The following is a 10,883-nucleotide window of genomic DNA, read 5'->3' on the forward strand; positions in this document are numbered from 1 at the left end:
TCGCACACGAACACATCTCCGGAAGCTACTTGTGCAATACAGAAAGTGAGAAGATTGTCAACACTGGAGCATAACAGCAGGTATGGGTCAATTCTTTGGGACATATGATTGGTCTTATGAGTAGTAAATGCTCAATTGAACTTAAAATGCCAAATTCAAAAATTCATAAAAAGAATACAAAATTTCAGTGTCCCGAGCCTTCCAGCGCTCTAAAAAGTCCTTTCTATACCTACGGGTCTTTGCATGTTAACTTCAGTCCCCCGAAAAATGTCTAGAAGCCCCTCACAGTAATAGACCATGAGATGTCCCACAATAGAAAAGTCAAGGATGAAAGTATAAAGAAATAGGCCAAACAAATAAATTAATTAGTGTGCTATGTGTTACCTTAGTTAGTGAATATATCTTAATTAAAAAAATATATATAATAATAATAAAAATAAAAAAAAATGTTATTAAGTTAATCTATGACCTTTGGGACCCGAACAAGTAAACTCTGAGGGGTGTTCTACACCTAATCGCCTAAAGCAGAATTGTTTGGGACTGATTGGGTTGAAAGTTCGCTACACGGGTTTCATAGAAAGTCATGAACTTAATAACCAAATAAATCTAATCTGTGGCCTTTAAGGTTCGGGCAAGTAAACCCGACGAATCCCTTTTAAATCTAGCACACTAAGGTCATCTGGTCTGGATGTGTTGGTTGGAAGCCCGTTACACGGATTTCAAAGAAAGCCATGAACTTTATTTGTAGTAAAATGTAATTAGGAAGTTTGTATATATTTGTGTTTATATCTTTATTGAATAATATGTTTAGGAAAAATATTTGGCTGCCAAAATATTTCCTTGGACTTGGATTTGAACTTATGACATTGGGACTGAACGTTAATTACTTTGGGTAAATATTAGGGAATTTTTAGGAAAGATTTTTCAGAAAAAGATTGTTGTTAACCAACAAATAGCTGGAATCGGTCATTGATATATTTTGTGAAACAAAGATGATTGAGCATGTTTTGTCAGATACAATTTCACGAGAGTAAGACCATAGTTTGTTCCATGAATTGGCTTGATGATATTAAAAGGGAATAAGTGTTGTGATCTTTGATTCTGTTGAGTTGTATTAGGGAGTAGCTAAAGTCTTATTTCTATTGTTATATAATTTGAGACTAAAGCCAAGTTGACTCAAGGCATGACAGGTACATTCTCAACTTTGGTACAAAAACAGGGTTAATTGGGTTGGATCTTTATCATGTTTGTTTTAATTTCATGCATTAAAATTCAAAAAGTTTTAACTTTGATTTTCTTTTCTTCTATTTTATTTTTATATTATTTTATTTTCTTCGGCTTAAATTTTTCTTGTTCTTTCTTGAGGACAAGAAAGGTTCAAGCTTGGGGAGATTTGTTAGGTGCATTTCATGCATTCATTTTGTAGTTTTAATCTATAAAGGTGCATTGCATTTAGGTTTAAACTCATGTATTTTCCATATTTTTCGGGATTTTTCATGATGCAATTCCATTCACACACTTTTGTGATATTTCAGGGACTTTTGAAGGTAGGATCTTAGTTGAGGTGATGAATAAGAGATATGGACAAAGTTTCGGGACTATTGGAGCATCTAGGAGGAAGTTATGAAGAAAATTAAGATTTTGGCTTTACAGGAGTTTACACGGCCGTGTAAATGTAAACCTTGAGTTTACACGGGCCGTGTAAACGCATATTCAACAGCAGTGTACTTCGAAGGCCTGGCAGATTTGAGCATTTTACTTCTAGAGTTTACACGGCCGTGTAAATGGTCAGTGTTAGTTTACACGGGTCGTGTAAACGTGTCGTCAGTTTTAAAACAGTTTCATTCTTTGTAAAACTCGGGACAGCCAGTTCCAAAGGAGGGGGTCGTATTTTGGGAGAAGAAAAAGGATTTTGGAGAGATTTTGGAAGTTGATTAACATTTGGAAACACTTTAATTTTCATTTTGTAAGTCAAATTGAGGATCAAACTTGTTCAATTTGTAGTTTAACTTAGACATGTGTGGCTGATTTCCTTATCATTTCCGAATATGAATTCTTAAGGATTTGTTGTTAGGTTGTAATTTTGCACTTGACTTATGTTTAATATCTAGTAATCTTTGATTTGATCATAATTATGTGTTTGATTGGTTCTCTTTTTCGCTTGATCAATGAATTAGGGTTCTTATCAATCTAGTTAATCAAATTGTGAAATTCGTAATTGTTTTATGATTTAATGTTAGTAACACACTCTTATTTGGTTGTAATTAGATCAAAATTAGTGTGATCAAAGATTAAATGTTTATATTCCCAAGCTTAAGAGGAATGTTAAACATTGTTGGTAATTATTGCAAGAACGTATTTGTCATCTAATGATTTGATGCAAGAACTTATTTGAATTGAATCAATTAAATGAAGTTTTATTTGAAGAACTTGTTTTGAATAAAATACTTTTGTCAATTTGGATATTATAGTTTATTACCAACCTAGGTTGAACATGAGTTATAATCATATTACATCTTTCAACATAATACATGTATAGGAATCAGAATCGGAAATGTATTTCTTTTAATGAGTTTTATTATCAATCTTGCTTATTTATGAAATTTCATTCGAGTTCAAACACAATCCCCCATTTTAATTTTTGTTTGTATGATGTGTGAGAATATGGCTAAATAAGAAGTCCCGTATTCCTGTGGACCGACCCTGCTTACATTATACTATCTCTAGTGTATCAAGTAACAATGAATTGAATTTTATTGTTATTATTTTATCCCATTATTTGTTGGTTTGACAGCCAAACAAATTGGCACCATTGTCGGGGATACGGTAGTACTAATTGTTTATGCCAAGATCTTTTCACACAGGTATACCTTTACCAGTTGATTTGGAGATAGAGAAATCTGCAAAACAAAGAAGGAAGCAACCCAAACCTTTAAAGAAACAACAATCCAGAGCTTCTTCGTCAAATCCATCAACCACATCTTCACCAACATCTAAAAGTACCACCCCACCATCTTCACTTACTCCTACCATGGCAGACAACCATGGAGGAAACCAAAATCCTCCAAACCCACCACCTGAACAAACCTTTAGACAATGGGCCACTCAAGATGTTACCCAACAACCTTTATGCATTAATTACCCTGCAACAATAAACTTTGAACTGAAGTCTAGACTCATCCATTTGTTACCTCCATTCTGTGGTCTTGAGAATGAAGACCCACAAAAATTCCTTAAGGAATTTCATGTTGTCTGTGTGGGTATCAAGCCACATGAAGTTACAGAATATCAAATCAAGTAAAGGGCATTCCCCTTTGCTTTACAAGATTCAGCCAAGGAGTGGTTATATCACTTACCATCGGGGTCAGTCACAACATGGAATGAACTTGCAAGGATGTTTTGGATAAATATTTTCCAGAAATGAGAGCTTCAGCTTTATGTAGATAAATAATTGGTATCAAGCAACAAAAGAGAGAATCATTGCTTACTTACTGGGAACGGTTTAAGAAGTTATGTTCAAGATGTCCAAAACATGGGATTTCAGAGTATCAATTGTTGCAATATTTTTTTGAGGGAATGTCATCTTGGGATAGGAGATTACTTAATGCATCAAGTTGTGGATCAATAGCTGATAAAACTCCAACAGAGATCAGAGCTCTTATCAAAAACATGGTAGAAGAGTCCAAGCATACAACTCAAGAAGAAGAATGGTACAGTGATGCACCAAGAGGAGTGAAAGAAATTTCTACCCCAAAAATTGAGAGTCAACTTTCTGAGTTGACTAAATTAGTGATGATGCTTGCTCAGGACAAGGGTGTACAACCACCAGCAGTTAGACCTTGTGGTATTTGTACCCAAGTTGGACGCCCCACTGATATGTGTCTGATGTTACAAGAAGATGTAGAGCCGGTTCAAGCTATGGGATTCTCAAGTCAACAGCAAGGAAACTTTCAGCCAAGAATCAATCCAAATTGGCACCAACCCAATGCCAATTTTCAACCAAGGCCACCTTATCAACCAAGACCTCCATTTCAAAATCAAATGCATCATCAACAAAATTATCAACCATAATTCCAACCAAATCAACCTCCTCATCAATCTCAATTACAACCTCAAAACATGAAACAAGGAAGCAGTTCAAGCGGATCTAGAATGTCTTTGGAAGACATTGTCAAGAGTTTAGCCACAAGTACTCAAACATTTAAAAATGAGACCAAGGCGAGTATCAAGACTTTGGAACAACAAATGACTCAACTTGCCACTTCTGTGAGTAAATTGGAGTCACAAGGCAAACTACCCGCACAAATCGAAAAGAATCAAAAGCATAGTGCATGTGCCATCACTTTGACAAATGGAAAAGAATATGAAGGTCCTAAGCTGATTGAAGAAGAAGAAGAGATGGGGCTAGAGAAAAAAGAAGATAAGTGAAAAACACTTTCAAAGCAAGTTCCTATTGAAGCAAAAGTCACTCCTCCACCATTTCCCACAAGGTTAAGCAAGTCAAAGCGTGAAAGAGAGGACAATGAAATTATGGAGATGTTCAGAAAGGTTGAGGTAAATATTCCTCTTATTGATGCCATCAAACAAGTCCCTAGGTATTCTAAGTTCCTTAAGGAATTATGCACATCTAAAAAAAAGTTAAAAGGAAATGAAATTGTCAAAGTGGGTGAAAATGTATCCGCAGTGTTACAGAAAAGACTACCTCAAAAATGTAAGGATCCGGGTGTTTTCACGGTTCCTTGCAAGTTAGGTAATCTTCATCTTCCACAAGCAATGCTAGACCTTGGAGCTTCTATCAATGTTTTTCCATATTCTATTTTCAAAACCTTAAATATTGGCACATTAAAGAAGACCGGGGTAATCATTTAATTGGCTAATAGATCTTTAGTACATCCAAAAGGTGTGCTAGAAGATGTGTTAGTCAAAGTGAATGAGTTAGTATTTCCAACAGATTTTTATGTCCTTGACATCGATGATGATGACTCACCAAATTTGAGCTCAATTCTTGTAGGAAGACCCTTTTTGAAAACAGTCAGGACAAAAATTGATGTTTATGATGGTACATTATCCATGGAATTTGATGGAGAGGTGATAAATTTCAACATCTATGATGCTATGAGATATCCAAGTGATATTTCATCTTTAAATTTTGTGGATGTTATTGAACCATTAACAGAGGAGTGTTTTGATTTGTCTAATCTTGATGTGTTAGCTCTTATTTTAGATAGTATTCATCAAAAGGAAAGGGTGGAAAAACGTGCCAAGCAATTTAAAATTGATGAAGAGATTTTGGAAGTTGTATCTTGCATGGATGAAAAGAAGAAAATGAGGTTTGATATTCCAAAGCTGAAATTACCGATGTCAAATGAGAAACTTGTTCCTTCTATTTTGCAGGCACCGGAATTGGAACTCAAAACTTTACCCGAGCATCTCAAGTATGCATATCTTGGAGAGAAAGAGCTTGTCACCACCTTGAAGGAGTATAAGGAAGCTATTGGGTGGACTATAGTCGACATCAAAGGGCTAAGTCCTTCGCTTTGCATGTACAAGATCCTTATGGAGGAAGATTACAAACCTTCCCGAGAAGCTCAAAGGCATTTGAATCATCGAGTGATGGAAGTTGTGAAAAAGAGATTTTAAAGTTGTTAAATGTGGGGATGATCTATCCTATATCGGATAGCAAGTGGGTAAGTCTAGTCCAAGTTGTACCCAAGAAGACAGGTATTACTGTTAGAAAGAATGACCAAGGTGAATTAGTCCCCACCCGTGTGCAAAACGGGTGGAGAGTTTTCCTAGACTATATAAAACTCAATTCCTCAACTCGGAAAGACCATTTCCCACTTCCCTTCATTGATCAAATGTTGGAAATATTAGCGGGAAAAACACACTATTGTTGCTTGGATGGGTATTCCGGTTTTCATCATATACCCGTTGCACCCGAGGATCAAGAAAAAACCACTTTCACATGTCCCTTCGGAACATTTGCATATAGGTGGATGCGTTTTGGACTTTGCACTGCTCCCGCCACTTTTCAAAGGTGCATGGTAATAATTTTTTCAGACTATGTTGAGGAGATCATTGAAGTTTTTATGGAGGATTTCACAGTTTATGGAAATTCTTTTCATGAATGTTTGGCCAATTTGAATTTTTTTTTGCAAAGATGTATTGAGAACAACCTTGTTTTGAATTACGAAAAGTGTCATTTTATGGTTGATAAAGGTCTCATACTTGGTCATGTTGTGTCTTCTAAGGAGTTAGAGGTAGACAAAGCAAAAATTGATGTCATTAAGTCTTTACCTTATCCCACTTGTGTTCGTGAGGTACGCTCGTTTCTTGGTCATGCAGGTTTTTATAGAAGGTTTATCAAAGATTTTTCCAAGATATCCCGTCCCATGTGTGAGCTTCTACAAAAGGATGCAGAGTTCGAATTTTCCAAAGAGTGCAAGCAAGTTTCTGATCAGTTGAAGGAGTTGTTAATCTCAGCACCAATACTTCAATCATCGGATTGGAGTTTGCCCTTTGAAATCATGTGTGATGCTAGCAATCATGCGGTTGGTGCAGTATTGGGGCAAAGAAAAGATCGAGTTCCTCATGTAATTTATTATGCCTCAAAGACACTTGATAGTGCACAAGCCAACTATTCGACAACTGAGAAAGAATTGCTATATATTGTCTTTGGTTTAGAGAAATTCCGTCAATATTTGTTAGGTTCTAAAGTGATTGTTTATTCTGATCATGCAGCTATTAGGTACCTACTTGCAAAGAAGGTGTGACAACCCCAAAATTTTCATTTGTATAATCTCTATAGTTAAACACTTCATATAATATTCAAAAACATTTCAGTACATTTTTGGCTGGATTTAAGTCCGTTTGGATGTTTGATTTTATTTTTTTCGTCAAACGATTAAATAAAAGGAAGTGTCGTTATTAGTGATGTGTAGCAAACAAAACAATCAACACCTTAGCTAGGTGTTTTGCGGCTAAACAAGAGGTGTTTGAGCCATAAACACCATTTTCCCAAGAACTCATGCATATAGCATGAGTTTACACACCTTTTCCTCATTTTCCACTTCCCACCTCAAGAACACCAAGCTTTTTCTCTCAAGTATCATAAGTTCATTTCTTCAAATCCGCCAAAATGTAAGTGTTTCCTTCCTAGATTCGTTCATACAACACTTAATCTAGTGTTTATACATCATTTCATCCATGGATTCCTAGTTTTTACTTAGATCTTCAAGTGTTCTTCAAAACACCAAGAACACCAAGAACACACACTAGTGTTTTTAGGCTCTAATCACTCTTACAGGCTTCATATAAGTAAGTGTACCCTTCCTATCTAGTTACTTACTTAGTATACTTGTTAATCCTTTGGAATATCATCAAAATCCCCAAGAACATATGTGTTTACGATTTGGGGATCTCCCAAAACATAAACACCCCAAATGGTGTTTTGATGCCCCTAACACTAGTGTGTGTGTTCAAGTCCTCACTTGACACCTAGCATCCTACCCGACACTTCCATCCACTCCACTCACTACAGGTGAGTTCGTACCCCTGAATTAACCTTTTAAATAATTTTAAATGCTTTTATGGGGGGGGGAATACAAGTTGAACTGTTATAGTTGTTATATCAATCACATGTGATTAATAGCTAGAACATACTACAAGATTTGCTACTACTTTCAAGTTTCCATCAAACTTTGGGTTTTCAAGTGTTTCAAACCTTTTATCAAACTCTTTAAATGCCAAAACTGTGTTCAAACTCTTTTAAACTAGTTTTCTCTTGAAAACCATATCTATACTGATATATTTATATAAGTAAGACTTGAAGGACTTAGGACTGATAGCTCACCTTATTTCTTGTTCCTTGTTTGGTTTTAGACTTAGCGTATTATGTTATTTGTCCGACTGTTGCTGAATTCTTAGTTATATATCATATATATTTGTGTTGGATATAAAAGTCTTCACTTCAGATTTAGTACCTTTGTGTAACAAAGGCATGCAACCAACATTACTATTTAACTATAATAGGTATAGTTAAGGATTTCTACTCATTACTACTATTACAATGACACCTATCAGTGTCAGTACAGTTATGAGTCAATTCATGATAAATACTATACAAAGAGAATACTATATACTATACAAGAGAACACTCTATACGTTATACCAGAAGATACATTATACAATATATAAGAGAGTATACTATAATTAGAATGTGACATACTATTTCTCGATACGACACTTCATTGTGCCATAACCATGTAACCAGAGTCTCCTGGAGGGAGAGCGGGCATTGTGTGTATAGATCTATACGGGACATACACTCCCACATCCCGACTGCTAGCTACAGTCCCAGCCGAAAGGCCAAGGGGTGACAAAATGTCACATCACTACATATGACTCGGAGGGTCATCAGTTATTCGATCGTCAATCAGCATGGTTACATATGAGTTCACATTCAAACCTTTAATTACACATTAAGAATTAAAGGCCAAACAGGCTCCCCGAGGTGTATTGTACATTTAATACTACCTGGAGTCTGCATTCTATTTCATTTAGCCGGCAGTGCCACTGCTGGGGTAAAACCTTATTTTCCCAATTACTTTACATGAATAAAGTCTAAAACTATATTTTCTTACTGATAGTTTCACTGGGGAAAACTTTTACATTTTCAAAGGATCAAACATGCAAACAAACGGGTCTTGGTAGAAGACTACTTTTACTGGAAAACATAGGGTTTTCTAGGGAGTATACTATTTTCAAACATTGAAATAAGTTATTATACTACATTGTTGTAAACATTTTTTTATATACAAGCAATGACACTAAATACTTATGAACTCACCAGCTTTATGCTGATACTCGCTTTCAAAATAACTTGTATTCTCAGGGCATCAGTAGACAGGTACAGATGCAGCTTTTGAGAAGATGGAGCACATACAAGACTCCTCTTTTATTTTGAATATATTTTTGGTGTCTTAGAAACTATACAGAACACGCTTGTATTACAATTATTATATTAATGCAATGGATGTTGTTGCTTGTCTTTACTATTATCATTGTTATGATACTGTACATGACTTCCTCCACCCCAGAACGTATTCCGCCGTTCTCGGTTTTGGGGTGTGACAGATTGGTATCAGAGCATTGTTTATAGTGAATCAAGTATATCAACCCATAAAAGATATACGAACTATAAACACAACGGGATTAAAACACTCTGACCAAGAATATATACTTTTAAATAAAAGATATTTAACTAAGTATATATATACATCCATTCATACAAAGGGTCAGTATCATACTAAAACAGAACAAAAGTATTAAGATTGTTAAACAGCACAATTAGGCTTAGGGACATATAGTCAAATCTGGGTGGATTTAGCCTGATCAACTACATTTTCCTAGGAGTGACTAGCATGTGCCTAAGGGTGGTTGTGGTGTTGCAACATGTCTAAAAACTTACCAACACTACTACAAGAACATTAGAACAAGAATATTATAGGAGTATTCTGCATTACTATGAATTACATATGTGAGAACTAAAAATGTCGTTACTAGTAGGAAAATAGTTGCTAAGTGGATACTTTGCGGTTACATGTGACTAAGGCGTTGTAGACTTAGAATCTGTGATCTTTGCTTTACTTCATGTTCCTTGTTTGGTTGTGGATTTAGAGTTAGGATCACTTATTCGAAGGTCTATCTTGTTTCAGTTGCATGTAATTGGTATGCACTATGCAAGTATTGGATCAACTAATAACGATCATCTTATAAGTATCTTAGATTAGTACGTCTATTAACTATTCCTTCCACATTTCTCGCGTAGATAGCATGGCTGGCTTTCATCTCCCTGGCGATCCGTACTATCCAAACCAAGGCATGGGAGGATGGCTTGATAATGAGCCGGAAGATGATCACCCAATCCCTTTGGATGATCACCTTGCAGAAGGCTTTTCAGATGACTCCAACTCCGAACCAGAAGTCAACAACCATCCCCAAGAAGTTCCAATTCCAAACCCCAACCCCCGTCCGGAGTTTCAAGGTCCCACTCCTATGTGGGCAACAACCTTGAATCGATGGAGTGATGAACAGGGTCAGCCGTTGCCCTTCAACGGAGACCGAAGATTTTACAATATAAGCGAGGGAGGATCAGTTGACCGAGTCCTGCCCATCATGGTCCGAAGGATTGCTAGGAACATCGAGCAAGGTCATGCAGCCATCGAGCGAGTAGTGGAAGTTGACGCCAACTCTAACCTAAACACAGTTCGTATTCGCCAACTCGAAGAGACTGTGGATAGGACAAGGAGTACCAATGAGGCTCTGCAGCAACAATTAGTTGCATCCTGAGCCGAGGTCATGGAACTCCGAGTGCGTCAGAGAGCGCATGAGCGACATCTTTAGGAAGTTGTACGTCAACTGGCAGACCTAAGGGTTCGTCCGAGAGACACCCGTCGCCGGTAGAAGATGTCAACTCGTCTTTACTTTTGAATTAAGGAATAGCCTTTCTTTCCTATGCTCTAGAGAGCACTTGTCTGTAAAATATTCCTAACTTTTAAAAGTACTCTAATTAGACTTCTAAGCTGCCAACATTTTCCTTATGGTTTGATGTAAGACCTACTGTTAGGTCAACTTTCTGAACTCATTTTACATCAGTAATACCAGTAACATTGGCAGTTATCTAATCTATGAGAAAGTATGTACTCTTGTGTTTCCCTAATCTATTAGTATATTTCTATCTGATAGTTGGACTATAGCGATTTAGTCCATGAGACACTCCCATCATGCTTATAATTGTTTATCACTATTGTCATCATCTTTACAAATTTTCAGTAAAAGATGCCTCCTCGCAAGCGTCCGACCAGAAACACGCCTGCAAGTCA

General features: G+C 36.4%; 1 protein-coding gene across 1 annotated transcript; it reads left to right on the plus strand.

Annotated features, from left to right (window-relative positions):
* The first annotated feature begins 4,530 nt into the window (after positions 1–4,530).
* Positions 4,531–5,640, plus strand: LOC145165037 (uncharacterized). The gene is made up of 2 exons (XM_079083675.1): positions 4,531–4,750; positions 4,901–5,640. The coding sequence occupies exons 1-2, from the start codon at positions 4,531–4,533 to the stop codon at positions 5,638–5,640; spliced, it is 960 nt and encodes a 319-aa protein (XP_078939801.1).
* Positions 5,641–10,883: the final 5,243 nt, after the last annotated feature.

Source organism: Lactuca virosa, chromosome 3, assembly GCF_052849685.1.
Source record: "Lactuca virosa cultivar CGN04683 chromosome 3, Lactuca_virosa_CGN04683_v6, whole genome shotgun sequence".
NCBI lineage: Eukaryota > Viridiplantae > Streptophyta > Magnoliopsida > Asterales > Asteraceae > Lactuca > Lactuca virosa.